The 27,220-nt window shown below is 41.0% G+C and overlaps 1 protein-coding gene across 1 annotated transcript in view; it reads right to left on the bottom strand.

The window, feature by feature from the left end:
- The window catches only part of LOC140730066 (coiled-coil domain-containing protein 183-like), an 86,106-nt gene that overhangs the window by 6,625 nt on the left and 52,261 nt on the right, over window positions 1–27,220 (bottom strand). The window contains exons 8-12 of the mRNA XM_073050205.1: window positions 23,300–23,375; window positions 20,389–20,474; window positions 18,482–18,642; window positions 13,447–13,612; window positions 10,102–10,227 (exon numbers count right to left, since the gene is read on the bottom strand). Coding sequence (XP_072906306.1) covers window positions 10,102–10,227; window positions 13,447–13,612; window positions 18,482–18,642; window positions 20,389–20,474; window positions 23,300–23,375 — 615 coding nt within the window. The remainder of the gene's footprint in view (window positions 1–10,101; window positions 10,228–13,446; window positions 13,613–18,481; window positions 18,643–20,388; window positions 20,475–23,299; window positions 23,376–27,220) is intronic.

Raw genomic sequence — 27,220 nt, 5'->3', positions numbered from 1 at the left:
ACTAGATGCCTTTTGCAAGGAAGAATGGGCGAAAATCCCCCAAACAAGAATTGAAAGACTCTTAGCTGGCTACAGAAAGCGTTTACAAGCTGTGATACTTGCCAAAGGGGGTGATACTAAGTACTGACCATGCAGGGTGCCCAAACTTTTGCTTCAGGCCCTTTTCTTTTTTTGTTATTTTGAAACTGTAAAAGATGGAAATAAAAAGTAATCTTCTTTAAAATATTAAAGAAATGTGTCATCTTTAACTTTATGCCTTTTGGAAATCAGGTCATCTTTTACTCGCTTAGGTATTCACAGTAACAGAAATTTTGACCGGGGTGCCCAAACTTTTGCATGCCACTATCGGTAATTTCATCGGTGCATGACAGCAAAATTCCATTATGATTTACATGATCAGCAGCCCAAAATCCATAAAACACACCCCGAAGTATTCAGGAAGCAAAATCTTTGTTGTCCAGTGTAAATGACATTGGAATATAGTGTACAACACCAGGGTACTAGTGCAAGGAGAGGGTAAGACTATCATTTAAAGGCAAGATGAAACAAAGCAGTGATAAAGGATGTCTAGTAGGTTCAGCTCCAATCTAAAGGTACAGTGTATTCAATACCTGCGAGGATAAAAAGACTCGAAGATGACAGCAAAATGTTGAGCCTGTGCAGAGTAAAAATAACTCAGCTCTGTGGGAATCTATAATTAGGGGCAAGGACAGTAACCTAGAACTTTGATCACTGGTTTTTTTTTTAAACCTGAGTTATGACTTTATTCAGAATGAAAAGCAAAGGGGAGTATTCCCTGGTTATTTTGTGTCAGACTGCAAACTGGACTGGGAGCACTGCGTGCCCTTGTGCTTTTAAATGTGATCTTCAAATCAACTATGTATGGGCTGCAACCATTACCAAGCTACATCTCTACTCAAGGGTTGCATGGAAATATGACAAAATGGTCTGAGAAGTGCATTATTGTGCATCTTTAAAATAATTAGGTTCGAAGAATGCTACAGCAGGTTAGGCCTCCTGTAAGCTAAGTTCCATTTTCAGACTTCCCCAACATACAATGATGATCCCCCATTCTGACGCTGTTCTCCCAAACCTTCCCCCAAATCTTCTGAACCAAGACTCAAGCCTCAACCCATGCCCCACCTCCCCCATGAGCCTTCCCAATAAATAATCTCCTTCCCCACCCTCCTGATCCTCTCAACTGCTCATTTTCGCCAGCTCAGCCAGCTTATGGAGAACCCCTTTCAACCTCCAACAGCCTGACTGCTGCCTCTGAACCACCCTCCCCCTTCCTGGCCCCGACCTTTCTGAAACACCCACTCCACCTTCCACTTGAACAGAATCCCCAGCTTCAATCCTTTTGCCAAGCCTCGAGGCTTTTTCCCCCTGGTCCCCCAATTGCCTGGGTCCTGTACGACACACTTTTGGCAATGCAATATGCAAAACCTTTTCAGTAGTGACTGAAGCTCATGCTGCAACTGCCACTTAATATAGCACATTGTGATCGACAAATGAAACATTCGCAAGAGCTCCAATATGATCATCTAGCACATTCATTTAGATGCTCCAGAATTTCCAGGCCAGTGTGGTTTGTACCAAGGTCCAAGAGTGCAGAAGAGTTTATTACCAACAGAGACATAGAAACATAGAAAACCTACAGCAAAATACATGCCCTTCAGCCCACAAAGCTGTGCCGAACATGTCCCAACCTTAGAACAACCTAGGCTTTACCCATAGCCCTCTATTTTTCTAAGCATCATGTAGCCATCCAGGAGTCTCTTAAAAGACCCTATTGTTTCCGTCTCCACCACCGCCATCGGCAGCCCATTCCACCTACTCACCACTCTCTGCATAAAAAACTTACCCTGACATCTCCTCTGTATCTACATCCAAGCACCTTAAAACTATGCCCTCTGTACCTACTTCCAAGCACCTTAAAACTATCCCTGAAAAGAAACTGGAGGAAATGCTGGAGGAACTCAGCAGGCCAGGCAGCATCTATGGAAAAGAGTACAGTCGATGTTTTGGGACGAGACCCTTCTGAACAAATGATCTTAATGCCTTTTATGCTCACTTTGTCCAACATAATATGGAAGCACATTCACAAGTCCTCACAGCCTCAACAACCCTGTGAGAGCCCCTTCAGGAAGCTGAACCCACAGAAAGTATCTGGCTCAGATGGTATACCTGGCTAAGTACTGGAAACCTACATTAACCAACTGGCTGGAATGTTCAAAGAGATCTTCAACCTCTCACTTTGGGCAACTGAAGACCCACCTGCTTCAAAAGGCTTCAGTCATACTGGTGCCCAAGAAAAATGTGGTAACCTGCTTCTCCTCTGTACCTACTTCCAAGCACCTTAAAACTATGCCCTCTCGTGCTAGCCATTTCAGCCCTGGGAAAAGCCTCTGACTATCCACACAATCAATGCCTCTCATTATCTTGTACACAAGATAGTCATCTTGAAATGGGAGGAATATATTCTGATCAGAGAGCTTCAATGTAAGCCCAGTACCACTTGCATCTATTGTAATGTAGCACTTTGAGAGATTGGTCATGAAGCTTATGAACTCCTGCCTGAGGAGTGACATGGATCTGCTCCAATTTGTCTACCGTCACAACAGCTCAAAAGTAGATGCTATGGCATTGGCTCTTCACTCAGTTCTGGGACACCTAGACAATGAAGATGCTCTTCATTGACTACAGCTCAGCATGCGTCCCTTCAAAACTAATCACTAAGCTTCAAGACTTGGGCCTTGATACTTTTCTCTGCAAATGGATCCTTGATTTTCTCACTTGCAGATCCCAGTCAGTACAGATTGGCAACATCTCCTCCATAATCACTATAAGCATCTACTCGCTATGATTGTGTGGCTAAGTAGACGCTCATGACACCGCTGTTGTTGGTCAATTTCTTCTTGCTACTACCATTGGGCAAGAGGTACAAGACTCTTGGGGCCCAGTTCACCAGGTTCAGGAACAGTTATTACCCTACAGCCATCAGGCTTCTGAACTGGCATGGACAACTTCACTCAATTCAACTCTGAACTGATCCCACAGCCTGGAGGCTCACTTTCAAGGTCTCTACAATTTATGTTCTCAATTTTTTAATATATCTAATGTTGGTGGTTTATCAGTCTTTATATATGTATAGTTTTTCATAAATTATATTGCATTTCTTTATTTTCCTGTAAATGCCTGCAAGAAAATGAATGTCAAGTTAGTATATAGTGAAATATGTGTACTTTGACTTACTTCCACCTACTCCCTCTCTCATCTCTTCCCCTCACCTCTTTATCTTCCCTCCACACTTTCAATGCTGATTCAGGGTCACAAATCAAAGTATTAACCATCTCTTTGCCTCTACAGGTGCTCTTTAATCCACTGAGTTCCTCCAGCAATGTGTTTTTAAAAAAAGAATAGCTCGGCTGCTCATAAAACTTTAAACAATGCTGGAACCTTTAGAAGGTACCATAAAAGAGCCAGGAATAAATAGGAAAGGACAAACTAAAAGAAAGAACAGAGAAAGCACAGATGGTTAGAAATTAAATAAGTCGGTCTTTAATAACCATTATAAAATGGAGGAATAATAATTGACTATTCTGACAACAATGTGTGCAATGTTTAAAACAAAGTGAGTAGACAATGCAATAATTGATATAGTGAAGATGACTCAAACACAGCTATACTGTGAATACAATTGGCTTCAAAATTTTTCTTAATATATCACTGCCACAAAAAGCAAAGAGAAGACAGGCAGCAGCTGGGCTAGTGAAGAACTGTATAAAAATAGAAATTTGGGAAATTCTCAGGTCAGGTAGCTTTTAAAGAAAGAGAAACGTTCTCCTTGACCTGCTGAGTGCTTCTTGGAGTTTGTTTTTATTTCAGATTTCTAGCAATAATTGTTGTTGATATTCAAGGATAATACAATGGCATTAGGACAAAAGACAAAACTGGCACTAATTAACAGAAACTATTTTAACAGATTGACTTGAAAGATGTGGGACGTTATTTAAACCAGCAGTTGAGGAAATAAATTTGAAGAAACTGGTTCATAAGTAATAGAGTAATAATAATCAGGGATTTCCAAAATCCTCAAAAATCAAAGTTCAAAGTAAAATTTATTATCAAAGTACATACATGTCACCACACACAACCCTGAGATTCATTTTCCTGCAGGCACACTTAGCAAATCTCTAGAACAGTAAATGTAAATAGGATCAATGAACAACAAATTTGTGCAAATGCAAATATAAATAAATAGCAATAAATAACAAATATGAAATAACATGGAATGAAAGAACACAAAATAACAAGATAAACGAGTCCTTAAAGTGAGACCATCAGTTGTGGGAACACCAGAAATCAAATGAGTGTAGTTATCCCCTTTTGTTCAAGAGCCTGATGGCTGAGGGGTAGTAACTGTTCTTGAACCTGGTGGTGTGAGTCCTGATGATCTTGTACATTCTACCTGATGGCAGCAGCCAGAAAAGAGCATGGCCTGGGTGGTGAGGCTCTTCGATGACGCACGCTGCTTTTTTATGACAATGTTTCATGTGGATGTGTTCAATGTTTGGGAGGGGGCTTTACCTGTGATGTACTGGGCCAAATCCACTACTTTTTGTAGGACTTTCCACTTGAAGGCAATGGTGTTCTCATACCAGGCCATAATTTAGCCAGTCCTCACACTTTCCACCACACAAGTAAAGAAGTTTGCCAAGGTTTTTGATGTCATGCCGAATCTTCGCAGACTCCTGAGGAAGTAAGAGGCGCTGTTGTGCTTTCTTTGCAATTATATTTATATGATGGGCCTAGGACAGGAGCTTTGAGATGGTGACACCCATGAATTTAAGGTTACTGACCCTCTCCTCTGAGTACTGGCTCACAGACCTCTGATTTCCCTCTCCTGAAGTCTATAATCAGTTCCTTGGTCTTAGTGAAAGTGAGTGAGAGGTTGATGTTATTACATCACTCAGCCAAATTTTCAATCTCCTTCCTGTATGCTGATTTATCACCAACTTAGACAGAGACCACACAGTGGTGTCATCAGCAAACATATATGGCGTGTAGGGGGCTAAGCACACCTACCCGTGGTTTTCCTGTGCTGATGGGAGATTGTGGAGGAGATATTTTTGCCATTCCAAATCCACTGGGGTCTACAAGTGAGGAAATCCAGGATCCTATTGCAGAAGGGGGTATTGAGGCCCAGGTCTTGGAGTTTACTGACTAGTTCTGAAGGGATGATTTTATTAAATGCTGAGCTGTAATCAATAAAGAACATCCTGATGTATGCATCCTTGCTGTCCAGATGTTCCAGGGTTTTGTGAAGAGCCAATGAGATGGCATCTGCTGAGGACCTGTTACTTCAGTAGTCAAACTGAAGTGGATCCAAGCCGCCACTCAGACAGGAACTGATGTGTTTCAACACCAGCCTCAAAAATGCTGGTGGGAAGCAGCAGCGAAAAGAGAAACATAAACTATTGTCACAGACTGCTTTGGTACACATTAACGTCCAATAAACAAAGAACCACCACAAGACTTTGCAAAAGTTAGTGGGGCACAAAAATAAAGAAATGAAGCTTAGGAAGTACCATAATCGAGTATTTTCAAATATTAGGATTAAGCACGGCAGTAGGACATGAAAGAATGGAATAGTGGATGGGCAAAGAGAAATAATGAGAAAATAGGCATATTATTAAAGATAATAAACAGGAAGAAAATTCTGAAAAATAAGCAGAGAACAAACCAGTGGCAGTACTTTAAAAGACAAATTAGAGTGGTGTATCCAATTAAAAACCAAAAACAAGCAAGATAGTTAAGATACAGAATAAAATGCATCTTTTGTGGAATTTATTTGAAAATAGTGAATCAATAGAATTTTTTTCAACTCCCATCTCTTGATGCATGTGAAAATGAATCAGCTTTGAGCTTCTGAAAATCACGATACTGTCTGTTTTCTAGGAACATAACTCTCCCGTAATTCAGGGGTAAACTGTATAAGATTTACATGAATGGCATTAGAACATAGGAAATGAATGATCAAAATCAGTGTTTCCTGTTCATTATAGCATAAGAACTAGATAACACCTAATTTTGTGTTTAAAAACGATACAAGTTGGACAGAGGAAGGAACAAGCCCATTTGTAGGTTAATCTAAAATTAAGAGTTATAAATACAGGCAATTATTTTAAAAAAATTGCAATGGGGAAATAAGGAGACTTCCCTTTACTCACAGAGGCCAGAACATGAAACTTATTGACAGAGAAATGGCAGAAGTGGGAATCATAGATGAGAAAAAGAGAACTGACAAGTTGTCTCGAACTTGAGGTAGGTGAAATGAAGGAATTGCGTGTTCATACAACAGCATACAAGGTGGGTTTTATAATCTGCAATATACAAGTTGCCTAAGCTTCAAGGTTGAATCAGAACCCTGGCCAAGCAATGTCAGAACTTCCTGGGCCCGTATCTGCCAGCTGACTGCAAACGTAATGTCAAAATGGAGCAGCTGAGGTCAGTCATATCCCATAGTTCACACACTCCAACACGTCAGTGAGCTCACTGAGCTCCCAGATACCATTGAAAGATCTACCGTATATAATTTCCTTTCCTGTTTACAATGAAGCTACTGAATATGAGGTGCAAAACCCTTTACTTAAACACATACAGATATATTCTGACCATAGGAGAAGTTAGGACCCTCATGGTTTGTTTACTTAGCTTAGATTTTGTTTTAATTCATGCAGAAGGAGCCTTGTTGAAAGCTGTATCAAATGCAGTAGAGATAGTGAAGAATTAACAAAATAGGGAGAAATGCTTACAAGTAACACACAGAAAATGCTGGAGGAACTCAGCAGGCCAGGCAGTATCTACGGAAAAGAGTAAACAGTTGACGATTCGGGGCAAGACCATTCATCAGGACTGGAGAGAAAAGCTGACAAGTCAGGATAAGATGATGGGGGAAGGAGAGGAAGAATTACAAGGTGGTAGGAGATTGGTGAAATCAGAAGGGTGGGGTGAAGCAAAGAGCTGGGAAATTGATTGGTGAAGAAGTAAAAGATAAAACAGAAGGACATGGAAGAAAGGGAAGGGGAGGAGCAGCAGGAGGTGATGGGCAGGTAAGAAGATGAGAGAGGGAAATTGGAATGGGGAATAGTAAAGGGGGGGGGGGCGGGTTGCCATTACTGGAAGTTCGAGAAATCGATGCTCATGCCATCAGGTTGGAGGCTACCCAGATGGAATATAAGGTATTGTTCCTTCAACATGAGTTGCAGCAGTAGAGAGTGCCGTGGACTGACATGTTCTTCTTAGCCACTGGCATAAATAAAGTCTGCACAAAGCAGGTGGGTACCTCAGACTGCCAAAGTGAGAGGTTAAAGATCTCAGTGAGCACTCCAGCCAGATGATCAGCACAGGTCTTGAGTATTTGGCCAGGTACCCCATCTGGGCTGGAAGCTTCTTGTGGGTTCACCCTCCCGAAGGCTGCTCATACGTTAGCCTCAAAGACTGAAATCACAGGATCAATGGGGTTTGTGATGGTTCCTCAATGTTTTGATGGTAAAGTGAGCATAGAAGGCATTGTGTTCATCTGGAAGCAAAAACCTGTTGTCCCCTACGTTGCTTGATTTTACTTTATAAGAGTCGATAGCATTCAAGCCCTGCACAACTGTCGAGCATCTTTCGCTGATTTAAGTCTAGTCCAGAAGTGCCACTTTGCCCATGAGAAGGCTTTCCAGAGATCATACCTGGACCTCTCCCTAACTTTCTTGGTCACCAGATTTGAATGCCTCTTATCTGGTCCCCTGCAGATTGAGCATCTCATGGTTCATTCAAGGCTTCTAGTTGGGGAAGACTCTGAATGATTTTATGGGGACACACTCATCTACAACTGTCTTAATAAAACTAAGTACAACCGTGGTGCATTCACTCAGGTCCACAGATGAATCCTTGAACTCAATTCATTCCACCGACTTGAAGTAAACCCACAGCCGCTCCTTTGCATCCCCTAAACACTTCTTTGTTGTCCTAATCTCTGGAGCTTTGCTCTTTAGCCCCTCTCTGTATGCAGGTAGGAGGGCAGCCAAGTGATCGGATTTACCAAAATGGGTCTGGGTATGGAACAGTAGGTATTCCTTGTCTAAGTATAATAGTGATCTAGTGTGTTGGGACCTCTGGGGCTACAGGTTATAGCTGATAGTAACTGGGCAGGGATTTCTTCAAAAAAGCCTGGTTGAAGTCCCTGACAATGATTTGAAATGCATTGGGGTGGACTGCTCTTGTTTTTTGCGTTACGTTTATGACTGTGTGACTGAGCACAGCTCCAATGCACATTCAAGTTTGCTGATGACTCCACTGTCGTAGACCAAGTCAAAGGTGGTGACAAATTAGCATATAGGATGGAGATTCAAAATCTGGCTGAGTGGTGCCACAACAACAACCTCTTACTCAATGTCAGCCACACCAAGGAGCTGATTATCTACTTCAGGAGGAGGAAATCAGAGGTCCACAAGCCAATCTTCAATGGAGGATCAGAGATGGGAGAGGGTTAGCAACTTTAAATACCTTGGTGTTATCATTTCAGAGGACCTGTCCTGAGCCCAGCACATAAGTGCAATTATAAAGAAAGCACATCACTGCCTCTACTTCCTTAAGAGTTTGCGAAGATTCGGCGCGACATCTAAAATTTTGACAAACTTTCATCTATGTGTGGTGGAGAGTATACTGATTGGCTGCATTACAGCTATGTAAACACCAATGCTCTTGAATGGAAAGTCCTACAAAAATTATTGGATATGGCCCAGTCCATCATAGGTAAAGTCCTCCCCACCGCTGAGCAGGTCTATATGAAGCACTAGATAGGGTGGATGTGGAGAGGATGTTTCCTTTGGTAGGGTATCCAGAATTAGAGGGCATAGCCTCAAAACTGAGGGTCAACCTTTTAGAACAGAAGTAAGGAGGTATTTTTTTAGCCAGAGAGTAGTGAATCTGTGGAATGTTCTGCCACAGACTGCGGTGGAGGCCAAGTCATTTAAGGTACATTTAAGGCGGAAGTTGATAATTTTCTGATCAGTCAAGGCATCAAAGGATATGGCAAGGAGGCAGGAATATGGGATTGAGTGGGATCTGGGATCAGCCATGATGGAATGGCAGAGCAGACTCGATGGGCTGAATGGCCTAATCCTGATCCTACATCTTATGGTCTAAGCATTGTCACAGGAAAGCAGCATCCATTGTCAGGGACCCCTACCACCCAGGTCATGCTCTTTTCTCGCTGCTACCATCAGGAAGAAGGTTCAGAAGTCTCAGGATCCACACAACCAGGTTCAGGTCCAGTTATTACCCCTCAACCATCAGGCTCTTGAACCAAAGAGGTAACTTCAGTTAACTCCACTTGCCACATCACTGAAATGCTCCCATGACCTATGGACTGACTGACTTTCAAGGACTCTTCATCTCACCTTCTCAATATTTATTGCCAATTTATTTATTATAATTTCTTTCTTTTTGTACAGTTTGTTGTCTTTTGCACACTGGCTGGTGTGGTCTTTAATTGATACTATTGTGGATTTCTTGAGTATTCCCACAGGAAAATGAATCTCAGGGCTGTATATGGTGATATACATGTACTTTGGTAATAAATTTACTTTAAACTTTTAAGCAATGAACATAATGGATTAACTACCACTTATCTTTAACAGAAGGACATAACTTCTTCATTCCCAATATGTCACTGGGAGTACTCGCAGTGCCTTCTGTCAGCATTAACACAGTAACGTGCCTTGCCAGTGTCAATAACTGCCATGCTAATTCTGTGAGACTTTCATTCACACCTTAACAGCTATACAGTCATCCGTAATTGTGTTGGCAACATTGTGGACTCTGGACTGTTCTGCAAGAGGTATTCTGTAGGAAAGGACACCAGACCACATCGCAGGGATGTAAGGCGCATCAGACTGCACCAACATTGCCATGAGCAACCTGGCATTTTCTCAAAGAGGAAACGGTTCTGCCACAACATTCAGCTGGCATACGAGCATCAGGCCTGTGTTAGTTATCCCAGCTGTAGCCAAATCTCAGATTCCAGTTCATAATATAGGACTTTACCTTCTCCTGCTCGCTTCTCATCCAGTCCTCGAAAACAAAATCTGCAAGCTTATTCTCCAAGAAAACTAATTTCTCGTCACATATATGTAACTTTTCATAGGTATCCAGTGGTTCACTAGATATAAGCTAAGGAAGAACAAAACATAATTAGATGGCTCACTGTGAGAACCTTCCTGTCAAGATATTCCCTCAACCGGTAATGAATTAAACCTCTAGGGAAGGTCACCACAAACTGTTTCAGTACAGCGGTGTGCAAGCTAGGAAATGAAGGCCAGCAGCTGCAGATGGAAGTGGCAGGGTCAGCGTCAGTGGAATACATCCTGGTGAGTCAGTGAAACGATTTCCGCATAGTCAGTGTCAGCGGAACACATCCTACTGAGAATCAGAGCCAGTGGACCATCCATTAAACATCATGGTCAGTGGAGCACATCCTGGTGAACATGCAGAGAAAACTGGCTCTGGAAGTTAGGGTCTCATAGGGATGAGGCTCAGGACACCTGGGGGAAACATGATGCACAGTCATCTAGAACCTAGATAATTGCTTTACATGGCTGAGGTTGGTAGCAGACTGAGATGCTGCCACCCCATTATGGACCAAGATGCTAGTCAATGGGATCAGTAATGAGTATTTCATTGCCTGCATGGATAGGGTGGGCCAAAGGGACTGATCCTGTGCTGCATGATGATTATAACTCTTGCAGGATGATTCCACTGCCCCCCAACCAACTGAAACCATTTCAAGGAATCCTCACATTTCAAAAGCATCTGGACAAGCATTTGAATTGCCAGGCATAGCACACAAGTGCTAGCAGAAGTAACTTGTATGGATGTGTATTTGACGGTCAACACAGACGTGGTGAGCCAAAAGGCCTGCTTTAGTGCTGTATTAACGATGCAGTGAAGGTGAATTTGAACCTCAAGACAACTATCACCAGGGCTTTTGTTTTGTTTCCAGAGAAGGAAGCAACAGTGGCTGTGTGGAATTAAGATGCAGATCAGTCACAATCTCACTGATTGGTCAAACAAGCACAGGGCTTTGTTGTTAATGTAACCATCTGAATAGCCTCTCTTCCTCTGATACTATTACTGTGGGTGTAACTCATCACTGTATCTTACCATTGCAAAGACTTAATGAAGATCTTAGCATTACCATTAAAATTACTTTTTAAATACACAAGCAAAATATAAATATCGAAGACTTGAAATTTAAAAAATGCTGCAAATACTTAGCAGATCAGAATTTGTGGAGAGAGAAAAATTGTATTTTTAGTTGAGAACTTTTCTTCGTTACTAACTGCTGTTGGAGTATACACTCAAGGGACACCCCCCCCCCCCAACCCCGAGACCTGAATGCACAATCCAAAGTTAATGAGCATTCTGAAGAGACATCACACAGGGACCAAGCTAGGAAACTTCGTCATTGTGGGAATTCAGCATAAGAGAAGGGAGGTGTGGTGTATGAATTCAGACCTTATTTTGAAAAAAAAATTCAACAGCTTAAAATGCAAAACTAAATACTAGAAGCTATTAAATGTTTAGTTAAACTACTAAATTAAGAATTAATTAAACATGAGTAAACAGAAACCTCAACTAACTGAATACCTAGAACAGTTTGAGAAGGATGGCAGTAAAGGCTTTGTAGCTGCAAGTGAAGTTTCTCAGGACCTGTGAGATCCTCTGAAAACAGGTTTACAGTTTCATGCCCGCCTCTTAAGCAAGTCAAACGTTGACCTGTTGATCTGGAGTCTGAGCTGCAGAGATGAGTGCTTTGGGAAAGGGGCAAATTACCAGAATATGTTGATCCAGGAGGCAGTCACCTTCTTTAGCTTTAGTGGTAGCTTGATATTTGAAAGCAAAAAATATAATGCCACTGTTCAAAGAAAGAGAAAACTAAGGACCAGTTAGCATCACATGTATCGTTCGGGAAATGGTGGACTCCATGACTCATGGAATGAGTGCAATATTAGTATAGGAAGGGGTCAGGTGAATACCCAGCAAACTGAGCAGGAATAAACAGACCAACTTTGAGTTGACAGGTTGTAAGTTATGGATGTATGACAATGCAAAGCTAGGAGGGGAACTAAATTGTAGGCATTCATAAAGAGATAACAAAAGGATATGGACAGATCATGTTGAGTGGGGAAGAGGGTGGAAGATAAACTAATAACATGGACAAACATATTAATTTAGGTAGACTTAGAAAAGCAAAATTTTAAAAATTAAGAGAAGTTATTAAATGTTAGTGTTAAAAGATTTAGATGTGTGGCTCATAATTGTTAACATAACTATATTTGGCTTTTATTGCAAATATCAGAAATCTAGCAAGAAACTGGTTACAATTGTACAAAGCTTTGCCAAGACCACATCATGAGTACTCTGTAGTTTTGGTCCCTTTATCTCAGGAGAAATAAACTTGCTTTGAAACTAGTCCAACAAGGGTTAACTAGATTCACTCCTGGAGTGAGAGGTAACCTCCAGGAGGTTGACAGGGTGGATGCAGTAAGGCCTGTCTCCTCTGGCTAGAGGGTCAAAAACTGAAGACGCAGTCTTAAGATAAGGGGTCACAGATTTGGGACTGACCTTGGATGTAATTTCTTCATCCTGTGCTGTGACTCTTTGGAATTCTCTACCGCAGATGACTGCGGAGTCACAACCATTGAAGCTGTTGAAGGACCATAGAATTTTGTAATTCCAGGAAAAACCAGATGAGTTGGCAGCTCTGTTCACCATATCACAGAAAGGATGCTGAGGTTTTGGAGAGGGTGCAGACAAATGGATTGGACAAAATTGGGCATGAGGAAAGATTGGAGAAACATGTTTTTTCTTGAATGCCTGAGGCTGAGGGATACCCTGAAAGAAGTTCATACAATTACAACAGTCAAGAGTCTTTTTCCCATGATGGAAATGTCAGACACCAGAGGGTATAGGTTTAAGGTGAGAAGGAGAATTTTGAAGGAGATTTGCAAGGTAAGTTTTCATCAGGAGCCTGGAATATGCCATCAGGGGAGGTGATGGAAGCAGAAATGATAGCAACATTTAAGAAGCATTTTGATAGACAGATGAATTTGCAGTAAATGGAGGGATACAGACCATGAGCAGGGAAATGGGATGAGTTTAAAATGGCATCATGGCCTACATAGAAATCATGAGCTGAAGGGCCTGTGCAGTATTGTTCTATGTTAGTATTGTTTGAAAATGGAGTGGAGATAAAAGACCAGTTACAAAGACTCGAGAGGTTTTGTGGTCTGTGTCTGCTCCTGCTCCTAATGTTCAGATAATCGGTTGCCATCAACCTGAAATGCAAAACATTTTTTCTTTAAACTCAGTAGTACATTTCACACAAACCTCACTGGCACCTTCAATGCCATATAGGAAGTAATAGAGGCTGTCAATCCCATTATCAAAGGCGAGGAGCAGCCTCTCACAGTTGTAAAGTTGCCATAACGTCACTTGCAGTTTATCCTTTTCACGATTCAGCTGGTCTTCTGTACCTGCCTTCAAAGCCACCAAACTGATAGGACAGAAACAAATCACATCACGAAACAAGCCAGAGTAACCAAACAGAAATAAAAAGTATGGTTGTAACTAACCAGGGTGAATAACATTGACAAGTTGTGATGGACTATACAAGTGGATAATTAAAATTGGGAGGTTATGGCTGAGAAACAAGTATCAACTTAAGGAATGGATTAGAATAGAGTTAGATAAGATAGGAGAAAATATACCAGAAGATGTTATATATAAATGGGAATCCAAATGGATACGGGAAAAGAAAGAATCTCTTATATTAAAACATTTGATTGATTTATGGAATAAGATAAATGTTGATGATGAGATAAAGAAATCTTTATTAGCAAAGAGAACCCTAATTCAAAATGGACTCATTCCTTTTACAATGGATAACCAACTTTTATATAATTGGTTTCAAAAAGGGATTACATATATAGGTGACTGTTTTGAAGGAGGTATATTGATGTTGTTTGATCAACTAAAGAATAAATATAAAATATCAAACAACACTCTTTTCTGTTACTTTCAATTAAGGGCTTATTTAAGAGATAAACTGGGTCAAACAATGTTAATGCCGAAGCCTAATGAAATAGAAATTTTAATTCAAAAAGGAAAATTTTTTTAAATTACTTCTTGTATGTATAATTTGATTCAAAAACAGACAAGTAAACAAGGAATTCATAAGTCAAGACAAAAATGGGAAACTGATTTGAATATTAAAATTGATGAAACAAGTTGGTCAAGACTATGCCTTGACAGTATGACAAATACAATAAATGTCTGACTTAATTAGTACAATACAATTTTTTACATCAATTATATATTACACCACAAAAAATAAATGGATTAAACCCAAATTTATCTGACCAATGTTTTCGATGTAATCAAGAAATTGGTACTTTTTTACACTCTACTTGGTCTTGTTTTAAAATTCAACCGTTTTGGATAAATTTAAGACTTTTACTGGAACAAGTTATTGGAATACAACTTCCACATAACCCAATATTATTTTTATTAGGCGATATTGAAGGGATAATACCGAAACCTAAATTGAATAAATATCAGAAAAAATTTATAAAAATTGCATTGGCAGTAGCCAAAAAAGCTACTGCAGTTACTTGGAAATCAGATTCATACTTAACTATGGACCGTTGGAATAATGAAATATTTAGCTGCATTCCACTTGAAAAAAATACTTATAATTTAAGAAATGAATATGATATATTTTTGAAAATTTAGCACCCTTATTTACAAAAGATAGGATTAAATATATAGGTCCTTCGAAGATAAAATTATTAGCTATTTGGGGAAAAAAATATATATACTAAAGCTATTTTGAACTCCATGGAGCATGTGGGGATCTTCCGATATCCAGGCAATCTTTCTTTCTTTCTCTTCTTTTTTCTTTTTTTTTTAGATAGGGATGTTAAGGGGGGAAGGATTAAGGGGAGGGGGGAGGGCTGATATTAACTTTCATTACTCTATTATTCTATTCATTTTATGTAATTCTCTTAAAAATTTAATAAAAAATATATTTTTTTAAAAAGTCTCAACTTAAGTTAACTATGTTTGTTATAGACTGCAATTACTCCAAATGGTTGTTCCAAAAGCACCTCTCAAACCCCTTGATTAGCCAGGGCATCAAAGGGTATGGGGGAAGGCAGGGGAGTGCAGATGACTGGAAAAATTGCATCAGCCCATGACTGAATGGTGGAGCAGATTTAATAGACCAAATGGCCTACTTCTGCTCATATATCTTATGGTCTTATGGAGTCAGCACAAATTTATTGTAAGGGATCCTGTCAGACTAATTTCGTTGAAATGGAAAATTTTGAATAAGTGACTAAATATATTGACAAAGGCAGTGGGGTTGATATGGTTTACATGAACTTCAAATCATGTCTTTCACAAAATACCATACATTTGGTTAGAACCCATGGGATCCAAGGTAAGTTAGCAAATTGGACCCAAAATTAGCTTGATATTAGGTGACAGATGGTTTAGGCAGAGGGTTGCTTTGTGATAGGATACTTCTGATTGGTGGTGTGTCAGAGCAATCAGTGCTGGGATCCTCATTGTTTGAAACGAACATTAGTTATTTGGATACGTATGTAGAAGGCACAATCGGTAAGTTTATAGATGACATTATGATTGGTGGAATTGTCAACGGTGTGAGATGTAGTTTAGCCTAAAAGGTGATATCAATATGTTGGTGAAATGGGCTGAGAAATGGCAGATGGAGTTTTATCTGGATAAATATGAAGCTATGCATACTGGGGAGTCTAATGAGGGTTGGACATACACTATTAATTGTATGACCCCTGGAGTATAAGTCCAGGGATCCCTGAAGGTGGCAGTACAGTAGAAAAAGTGATGATGAAGGCATATGGAATGCATGCCTTTATTGGTCACAGAAAAGAATATAAGAAGGCGGAGGTCTTGATGAAATTTTGTAAAACATTAATTAGACCACAATGAGTACACTGTCTGGAATTCTGGTTGCTGTATTATAGCAAGGACAGGATTGCTGTGGTGCTGGAGCAGGGATAATTTGCCAGGACTGTGCCTGAGATAGAAAGTTTTGTCGATGAGCAGTGACTGGATAAACTGGATTTGGTTTTCTTGGAGCAGAGCAGGTTGAGGGAAAGGTTGATAGTGGTTGACAAAATTAAGAGAGGAATAATTAGGGTTGATACAAAGAAAATATTCCCCTTGACAGAGGTCTCTAAGTCAGAGGTCTTGGTTAAAAGTCTGAAGAGATTTTTGAGATGATCTGAGGAATTTTTCACACAGATGGTAGTTGAAACCTAGAATACCCAGCCTAGGGAGATGGTGGATACACTCACACATTTAAAGAAACATCTGGATGAGCATTTGAATTGACAATTATAGAAGGCTGTGAACGACCTGCTGGTAAATGTAACTGGTGTAGATGAGTACTTGATTGCCAGCATGGACATAGATAGACTGTAGGTCTGTTCCTATTCTATATGATTCTACTCTGCAAGATAATGAGAGCAAAGAGAAAAAGATGGTGAAAACATGTTCCCTAAGCAAAGATTTCTCTGATTAGGAGACAATGGTTTATGGGATGGTGTAGAAGATTATAAGGGGATTTGTTGATTCTAGAAATTGAAGCACACTGCTTGAGGGCTGGTGAAAAATGGTACTCCGTCACAGGATTCAACTGAGCAACTGAAAAACACTGGGATAGAAGCTAAGCTGCAAACCAAGTGCTGGGAAAATAACTAATATGTCTGGCTTGGACACAATGGGCCCATTTTCTTTGTTGAGGGGCAATAACTGAGATGTGTGTGAGAAGGGCAATTGTGAGAGAGAAATGGGAGCAGAAGTGTGTGTAGATAGCAGGAAGAGGACAGGTGAGAAGTGAGAAACTGAAGTTCTTGCAGAATTTCAGCATCCCCAGAGATCTCAAAGAAATCTCCAGCCAAAATACCAGTCACTGATTTATAGCAGAAGCAACAGTGGGGCAAAACAGGAAGAGGCAAAGAGGCACACTTTGTGCTTGCCCAGAACAGTAAAAGAATACTGTTGAAACAATTAACAGAAACCTATAAAAGACTAATCCGCACAAACCCGTGGGTCAAAGGAGAAAAGTTGTCAGCAAAAGTCCAAAGTAATCCAAGTACGTACAGTATATGCCACCATATACTCCGAGATTCATTTACTTGCAGATATTCACAGTAGAACAAATAAATACAATAAAATCAATGAAACCATACACAAACAAATACTGACAAACAACCAATGTCCAAAATACGACAAACTGGGCAAATATAGAAAAATAATACATAAACAGATAATACAGACTAAATAGAGTTTTTGAAAGTGAGTCTATAGGTTGTGGAGTCAGTTCAGTGTTCAGGTGAATGTAAGTATCCACAGTGGTTCAGGAGTCTGATGCTGCTGGAGTGCCAACTGTTCCTGAACCTGGTGATGTTGGATCTAAAGCTCCTGTGCCTCCTCAATAGTAACAGCGAGACAAGAGCATGGCCTGGATGGTGGAGGTCCTTGATGATAGATGCTGCTTTCTTAGGGCAGTGCTCCTTGTAGATATGCTCAATAATGATCAGGGCTTTTTCTGCATTGGACTGGGCTGTATCCAACAATTTTTGTAGACATTTCCATTCCTGGGCATTGGTGTTCCCACGCCAGGCTGTGATACAACCAGTCAGGACACCTTCCACAATGCATCAACAGAAGTTTGTTAATGCTTTAGATGACATGCCAAATGTGTACAAACATCTAAGAAAGTAAAGGCACTGCTGGTACCTCTTTGTGATGGCACTTACATACTGGTCCCAGGACAGATCCTCTAACATGATAATGCCAAGGAATTTAAAGTCTCTAATCCTATCCACCTCCAATCCCCTAATGAAGACTAGCTCATGGACCTACAGTTCCCCCCTCCCCCCCCTTAGTCAATAATCAGCTCTTTGGTTTTGTGGCACCATTCAACTAGATATTTTCAAGCATATCTTGAAGCATCTGACGTTGCTTCCATGTGGTATTGCAAGAGAGAGTGTATGAATGAGAAAGAGTAGGGAATGCGGAGATAATCCCAACAGGGAGATGCAGAAGAGAAGATGGCTTTGCAATATTGATTAAGGAGTCCATTGCTGTAGCAATCAAAGAAAATCTCCTGGTAGGTTCAAATTAAGCCATAAGGCTAATACTTAGGGACGAAAGATCTTGCCCTGGCCATTTTGCTAAGTTATCAAATTGAAACTTGAATTTGGTAGCTTTTGACATGGAGATAAAGGGAGAGGAAAACTGTCAACAGGTCTTATGCAAAATAATCCAAAGCAGCACAAAAGTATAAAATGGTGGTGCAAATCTATAGTTGTACCTGCTCATGGTCTTATGAGGGTCAAACTTCAACTCAGCATGTTCGAGTGTCAAATTCTGAAGCTCTTTGCTCAGATTATTTCGTTTCTCTTTCCGCTGCCTGAGCTTCCATTGCAGGTAGTCACTAGTTGCAATCTGCATGTTGATTCTCTGTTCTATGTCCTAGTTAAGATATTTAATATAAGACCATAAAACATACGATGTAAATCAAGCCATTCGGCCCATTGAGTCTTCTCTGCCGTTCGTTCATGGCTAATTTATTAACCCTTTCAATTCCATTCTCCTGCCTTCTCCCCTTAACCTTTGACAGTCTTACAAGAATCTATCAACCTCTGCTTTAACACAAAGTACACTGCAGATGCTGTGGTCAAATCAAGACGTACAAAAAAGCTGGATGAACTCAGCAGGTCGGGCAGCATCCGTTGAAAGAACCAGTCAACGTTTCGGGTCGAGACCCTTCGTCAGGACTAAAGAAGGAGGGGGCAGGGGCCCTATAAAGAAGTTGGGGGCAGGGTAGAAAACCAATCAGAGGAAAGATCAAGGGGTGGGGGAGGGGAAGCATGGAGGGGATAGGCAGGAGAGGTGAAGAAGGAATCTAAGGGGAAAGCACTATGTGTAGTAGAAGAAGGTAGAGTCATGAGAGGTGATAGGCAGCTAGAAGAGGAGACAGAGTGAAGGTGGATGGGGGAAGGGAGAGGGAGGGAATTACCGGAAGTTGGAGAATTCGATGTTCATACCAAGGGGCTGGATCTTTCCTCTGATTGGTTTTCCACCCTCCCCCCATCTTCTTTTTAGGGCTCCTGCCCCCTCCTTTAGTCCTGACGAAGGGTCTCGACCCGAAACATTGACTGCTTCTTTCACTGGACGCTGCACGACCTCCTGAGTTCATCCAGCTTTTTTGAACCTCTGCTTTAAACTACCCAGTGACTTGGCCTCCACAGCTATCTGTGGCAATGAATTCCACAGACTCACCGCTGGCTTGTTGAAGAATCTTTGTTCTTAAGGATGTTCTTGTACTCTGAGACGGTGCCCTCTGGTCTTAGACTGCCCTACTATAGGAAACATTCTCTTAATTTCCATTCTATCCAGGCTTTTCAATATGTTTAAATGAGATCTCCCCCTACCCCCGTTCTTCTGAATTCCTGGCTACAAGCCTAGACATCAAAAGTTCCTCATATATTAACACTTTCATTTCTGGGATTATTCTCTTGAAGCTCCTTTGGTCTCCTTCGAATGTCAGCACATCCCTTCTCAGATAAAGGGCTGTAAACTGCTCACAGCACTCCAGAGACAGCCTGCCCAATGCCTCATAAAGCCTTAGCATTACATCTTTGCTTTTATATTCTAGTCCTCTCAAAATGAATGTTAACATTTCATTTGCTTTCCTTCCTACTGATTTAAGCTGCAAGTTAATCTTCAGGGAATCCTCCACTAAGACCCCCAAGTCCCTCTGTACCTCTGATTTCAGAATAGGCTCCCCATTTAGAAAATAGTCTAAACCTTTATTCCTTCTACTAATCTACATGACCATACACTTCCCTACACTATTCCACCAATATAAAGTTATCATCTGTTTAATGTTAACCAAACCAACAATACAATTAAGAACAAGGCAGAAGCATTCCAGTACTGAAGTCTCTCTTCCATCCTTGTAGAGATACTGCACCTCACTGCAGATCCTCCCGTGCTCACCCACCCACACTCATGCCTCGCCTACTCAACATTGTGATTGGGATTGCTGTCCTCACGCTGTGCAAGTCAGGCAGTATTAGCGGAGGATGTGAATACACACTGCCTAAATCTGTTTCCCTTGCTTATCTCTACAGCTGTTGGCTAAGTTAATAAGTGTTTACAGCAGTTTTTGTTTTGCTTTCAGACCTACAGTAGCTTTGATTTTTGTTTATTTACCTCTAGTTTTGAACAGGACATTAGCTCCTTCAATTTGTTGATTTCATTGATCACGGTATTTTCACTATGTGACCGCATTCCAAAATCTATGCAAAATGTAAAAAAAACAATTTTGGATAGCAGTAGGACAATATATAGAATCAGACTGAAATCACTATGCATTGGACATGAATATTAGAACTGCCCTTGCCTTTGTTTTCTTACAGTATGTCATATTTTCAAAGATAATTTTACTGGGTCCACAGATGGTGTAATTCTGGGCATGTCCTATCTGGGGAGCTGCTCTACTTGTTTCTGCACATTCTGATCGTAGCACATGCATGCTATTTCCCCATGTTCTTGTTGTGGAGGCATAGTATTATTTGGCTAACTGCCTGATGATTTTATATGTATTTTGTACTAATAAGATACAGTGGATTTCGGTTAATTGGGACACATCGAGACCAGTATATTTTGACAATTAGACAAAGTTTCATGGAAATGGTTAAACAGGCATAAAAAAGACAAACTGATTAACAAATTATGTTCTTAAATGAAATACAGAACAAATTAGTACACTACCAATACTACTACAGTACTAGAAAACTGTATTAGTTCCTAGTCGTTATCATTTGTGTCATGTTCTTTTAACAGTAAATGTACAAAATCAGCGCTGCCACCTAGTGCAGGTAGTGAATTGTACAATGCTGTCAAATAACTGCATCTGCCAAATCCTCCTTTTAATTGTAACATTCAAGATTATTGTTGTTATTATTATTACCTTCAAAATTCTACATAGTCCTTAACTTGCTGAAGTAGTGAAATCGTTTCATTTTCACTCCTAGCTGATTCTGGCATCTCCAAGCCTGAATGCTTTAAACCACAGCAAGAAAAACTGTTCTGAATTGTCTTACTGTTTATCTCTCACCAGCTATCGGTGACCAAAAAACGCTTCTTTTTGAGTATTAACATACCACAACTGACACTGTTTAAAAACTGATCACTCGAAGCATGGTGCAGTGTCTAATGGCCATGCAAGTGCATGTGACTGGTATTAGTTAGAAACTATTCAGCAACAGTTTCTTGTCCCAATTAAGCAGCATAGTATCCCAAATAAATGAAGGGAATCCTGGCTATTTTCTCAATTAATTTTTGATCTTTAAGAGCTGTCCCGATTAACCAATGGCCCAATTAACTGGAAACCACTGTAATTGTACCCTCATATTTCACACTTGTCATATTTATTACATCTATAAAGTTCTGCAATCTCATTGACCAGAAATTCCACATTTTTGTTATCAAGTTCGAACATGCAGCTCCACGTTCATTTTTGCAGATGACATGTGGTGAAATGGGGACAACAGAAACGAAAGGCTAAAAATCTTAGATCAGCTGGCTGACTGGGGAGATGTACAAGTTGAAATTTAATACAGAGAAGTGCAAAGTGACACACTTTGACAAAGAGGATATGGAGATACAATATGAACCACAGTTCAACAAACTGTACTGGAACAGGACTTGTGAATACGTGTCTAAATCCTTCCAAATGCCAGGGCATGTTGAGAGAGTACTGAATGAAATCTATGTGGTCTCAGAGTCATAAAGAGATGCACAGAGTACAAAAGCAGTTTCAGAAGTTGAAAGAACATCAGGTAACGCCTTGGCCGCAATGCTTTCAGGCTACATCCACACTGAGCCGGTGAGTTTTGAAAACGCCAGTGTCGCAAGAAAACAATAGGTGTCCACACCAGGCATTTCTGAAAATACCTCCGTCCACATTGAAATGGGTACTTGGGCGAATCTCCTCCTACTGGGCACGCATGCAGGACATAGCTGCAGAAAACAAGCAAAGAAGAAACGGCATACTATTTCTGTTTCCTCCTCTTAGTTCAAGAAAACAATGAAATGCCACGCTGCCGCCACCAACTGTTCCAGCACGTCATGACAGCGTTTTTAAAACGCTCCAGTTACCCCGTAAACACCACGCCGCCCAGCTGGCGTTTTCAGATTTACACACTCTGGAGAGCGGTTTTAGAAAAGCTCCATTTTCGGGGGAGGAAAACACCATTTCAGTGTGGACGGAGGGTCAAAACAAAGAGAAAACGCTTTGGTTACGGATTTTTCTGGTCTAGTGTGGACGAGGCCTCAGTTCCAGTCACCAGACTTTAACAAGAATTTGAAGGTCCAAGAAAGGGAAAGGAAAACATTTACTTAAATGGTTCCAGGGTTTCAACTGCAAGGTTAGACTGGAGAAGTAGCTGTTGTTTTCCTTACAGTAATAGCTGAGAGGTAGAGAGGATCATAACTTACTTAGGTGGAATAGACAGAGGAAAGATGTTTCCTGACAGCAGATGGGGAAAAAAACATGTTAAAAAGTTTAAGGGGGACATGACAAATAAGTCTTTTGTTATGTTTAACAGTTATGGCAGTTATGATCTGGAATTTAGTAGCTTTAAGGCAGATGAGAAAAGAATCAAAGAATCCTTGCAAATATAAATTGGATAGGCATTTGTACGAGATTCGCAGAAGCAGAGGGAAAGAGCACGGGAGTTAGACGGTTCTTAAAACATCCCTTAAGAACAGAGATGACAAGGAATTTTAGACACAGGGTGGTGAATCTGTGGAATTCATTGCCATAAACAGCTGCGGAGGTCAAATCATTGGGTGAATTAAGGAGGAGATTGACAGGCTCTTGATTAGTAAAAGTATCAGGTTACAGGGAGAAGGCAGGAGATTGGGATTGAGAGGGATAGCACATCAGCCATGAGCAAATGGTGGATCAGACTCGATGGCTGAAGGACCTTATTCTTCTCCTGTGTCTTATGGAAATGGGCTGGATGATTTGCTTTTCTACTATTCATATTACTTTGAATTTATAGAGGATACCATACTCTTAATACCCAATATGTATCTTTTACCAGATCTGATTTACCTGCTATACTTTTTCTCATTCTCACTCCGCTGCTTGATGACTGTCTACTGCTTGATCTGACAGACGGAACATCAATCTGAAAGGGAAAGGTATTAACTTTGTAATTAAAGCAGGTGATTACTTCTTCTTTGAGCTCAGCAGGGAGAAAGACCTTTTGTGATGCACAAAACTCTGACAATTGTTGGATCTATATTCAATTAGAATGTCACTGAATTTGGTCCATAAAGCGACGAGAACATCTGAGCAAGAGATATACGTGATTTGGTTTGCTAGTCTGATTTTTGTCATTGTTTTTGGGCAGTGTACCACAAAGCAGGGACGAAATGTGTTTCACAATGTATACGAGTTACTTGGTGTGACATTGTCACGAATCACAGACCCTGAGCAATGAAGATATTCAGTCCTTTCTGGAAACAAATCAGGATTTTGCTAGTTTTTGATGCCTTTCGTGTATGAATATACCCACCAGGTCCAATATATTTTATGTATGGAACAATCATATTTAGATTCAGATTCATGTATTTATCACATGTATGTCAAAACATACAATGAAAAGCACTATTTACATTAACAACCAACGCAACCAAACACGTGCTGGGGTCAGCCTGCGAGTGTCGCCACACATTCCTGCACCGGCAACCTCTGGTCCCTGGCTTGGACTCGCAACTCGCAGACGTCAGACCTCTGACTTCTGGGCACACTGACCCAATAGTTTTGACCATCTGACTTGACTTCTGAACTTGCTGACTTTAGTCTGCTGCCTTAGGTGTTGACCGCAGGCCCCACTGATTATGGGACTTTGAACTCTGACCCTCCTGCTCGCTTGGACTTCCGATTCTGGGATAAGCTGACCTGGGGTTTGGGGGGGGGGGGGGTTCATCAGCCCTCCCTCATCCATGGGGCCCGCTGGCCTTGGTCACTGACCACAGGGATCACTGATCATTACCTGCCAACCAGTCATCCATCCAAGGGGATCACTGACCTACTACCAGAGAGTGATTTGACCGGGCCTCTAAAGCCTAACCTGTCACCTAACAACCCATGCTGCAAACAAAACCATCCCTATGAACCTAAAAAGCAACCAACTCTGAGCTATGACCTTGATAGGTATCATAGCTCAGTGTCATCTTGACTGGAAGCTAATCAAAGTTTAATAAATTTGTGATTGACATTATCAGAGGTTGGGAAATTTAGGCCCTTTGTCTTAAAGGCAAAGTAGAGCTATTCATTGTTTGGCAGGATTGGCTGGGTTTGGTGAGACAAACAGTTCCACCACTTTGTGAAAGGGAGTTACACATTTTGTTCATTGTGTGATTAGACTTCAAAATGCATTGTATTGTGTTAAGGAGGCACCTTTCGGTGGCAGTGATTTACACAGCCAGTGATATATTGAGGTTATGCTTGACAACTGGGCGGTAAGCCATCTAGCAAGAGTCAGCAACATGTTTAGTGAGAGTGATATTCAAATGATATGGGAAAATGTTGGAGATGTATACTTTGGATGACACATCAAATTAATCTAGAAAATGGGTCCACCTGATCTGACAGTTCCATTCTTGAACATGCAGGAATGAGACCATTTGGTGACTCAAGATGTACCACTGGGCTATACAAGCAGATTAAAAAATTTAAAGAGCTAACAGCACTTGATGGAGTGACATTGAATTTGATGAAAAAGAGGCTTTTAGTGAAACTGTTTGGTTAAAAAGAGAACCCTTGATTTTCTTACTCAGGCTGATCAGAACCTCAACCCTGTTAACCCGCATCTTCTCCAGATCCTGTCATATCCCCCACTCAACAAAGATCCATCAGTCTCAGTCTTGAAAACTACCCAAAGTTCAGCACCTTTAGGAGAGGGTTCTGTTGCTACCTGTATGAGAAAGTCTTCTCTCGTTTCACACTAGAAAGACTGAGCTCCATTTCTTCTTGTACTGCATTCCTCTATATCTATCTGGACTAATTTCTTTATCAATGGAATGTGTTGCTTAAATTCTCTTCATACATTCTATGGGGAGGTCACAGAATTATGCAAAATAGAAACAGACTATTCAGCCCAACACCTTCACACCAACTAGTGGGCAGCCATCCATATTAAACTCATCTTCCAGCTCTTGCCCCGTAGCTTCTACACCGAGTCAGTTCAAGTGCTCGTCCAGATACTTCTGAAATGCTATCAATGATTCTGCTTCTACCACTCTCTCAAGTAGTCTCCTCCAGGTACTCACCACTCTTCAGGTAGAAAGATCTCCCTCGGATCCCCTCTAAATGTCATTGACCTTTCTCTAAATCGATGTCCTGTAGTTGATATGGGGACCCTTGACTTACCACCAGGGATGTACTAGACCACAGAAACAGTAACTGTCCCACCCCCAAGAAAGGACCGCCTAACAGTATTGTTACCCCAGTCTTATTTCTTTCCTGCGCAGCAAAACGCTCTATAGTGCCATGAATTGGATTGTTGCTGTTGTTTTCCCCAAGAAGACTATCCCCCAACAGTATCCAGCTGGCTCACCTGTTTGAGAGGGGAATGAGCAAGGGAGATTCCTGCATCTCTAACTGCCCTTTCTAGTGGTCACCCATCTTTTTTTCTTTGAATGCAGAGTGACCAACTTTCTAAGGTATTATCTATCACATCCTCTGCATTCCAGATGTGTTTTAGCTCAGCTCCAACTGCTCTTCACAGCTTGCCAGGAGGTGCAGCTGGACATTCTTCAAAGTACAAAGTAAATTTATTATTAAAGTACATATATGGCACCATATGCAACCCTGAGATTCATTTTCTAGTCGACAATCACAGTAAATACAAGAAACAGAAAAGAATCAACGAAAGACCGCGCCCAACAGGACGGTGAAGAGTTCTTGAAAGTGAGTCTATAAGTTGTGGTAAAAACTCAGTGATGGGGCGAGTGAAGTTGAATGAAGTTATCCCCACTGGTTCAAGAGCCTAATAGTTGAGGGGTAATAACTATTCCTGAACCTGTGTTGTGGGGATTGAGACTCCTGTACTTTCTTCCTGATGGCACCAGCAAAAGGAGAGCATGGCCTTGGTGGTGGTGGTCCTTGATGATGGATGCTGCTTTACTGAGACAGCACTCAGTGTAGATGTGCTCAATGGTGTGGAGGGCTTTACCTGTGATGGACTGGGACATATCCACTACTTTTTGTAGGAGTTACTGTTCAAGGGCACCTCAGCCTGGTATGGTATGGTAACACATGTTACCATACCAGGCTGAGATGCAACCAGTAAATATACCTTCCACCACACATCTATAGAAGTTTTTCAAAGTTTGAGATGTCACGCCAAATCTATGCAAACTCCTAAGGAAGTAGAGGCACTGCTGTGCTTTCTTCATAATTATACTTATGTGCTGGGCCCAGGACAGGTCCTCTGAAATGATAACACCAAGGAATTTAGAGAATTTGAAATTGCTGACCCACCCTACCTCTGATCACCCAATGAGGACTGGCTCATGAGCCTCCAGTTTGCTCCTCCTAAAGTCAATTATCAGCACCTTGGTCTTGCAGACATTGAGTGAGAGCTTGTTGTTGAGGCACCACTCAGCCAGATTTTCAATCTCCCTCCTGAATGCTGCTTCGTCACCACCTCTGACTCGGCCTATGACACTGGTGTCGTCAGCAATCCTGAACATGGCATTTGAGCAGTGCTTAGCCTCACAGTCATAAGTATAAAGCGAGTAGAGCAGGCGTCCAGGTACACAGCCTTGTGGTGCAGCTATGCTGATGGAGATTGTGGAGGAGATGCTGCCAATCCGAACTGACTGGCGTCTGCAAGTGAGGAAACTGAGGATCCAACTGCACAAGGTGATATTAAGGCCAAGGTCTTGGAGCTTATTGATTAGTTTTGAGGGGATGATAGTATTGAATGCTGAGCTGTAGTTGACAAAGAGCATCCTGATATAT

The sequence above is a fragment of the Hemitrygon akajei genome, chromosome 7, assembly GCF_048418815.1.
Source record: "Hemitrygon akajei chromosome 7, sHemAka1.3, whole genome shotgun sequence".
NCBI lineage: Eukaryota > Metazoa > Chordata > Chondrichthyes > Myliobatiformes > Dasyatidae > Hemitrygon > Hemitrygon akajei.
The sequence above is the reverse complement of the archived record's forward strand: the minus strand, read 5'-3'. Positions and strand labels throughout refer to the sequence as shown.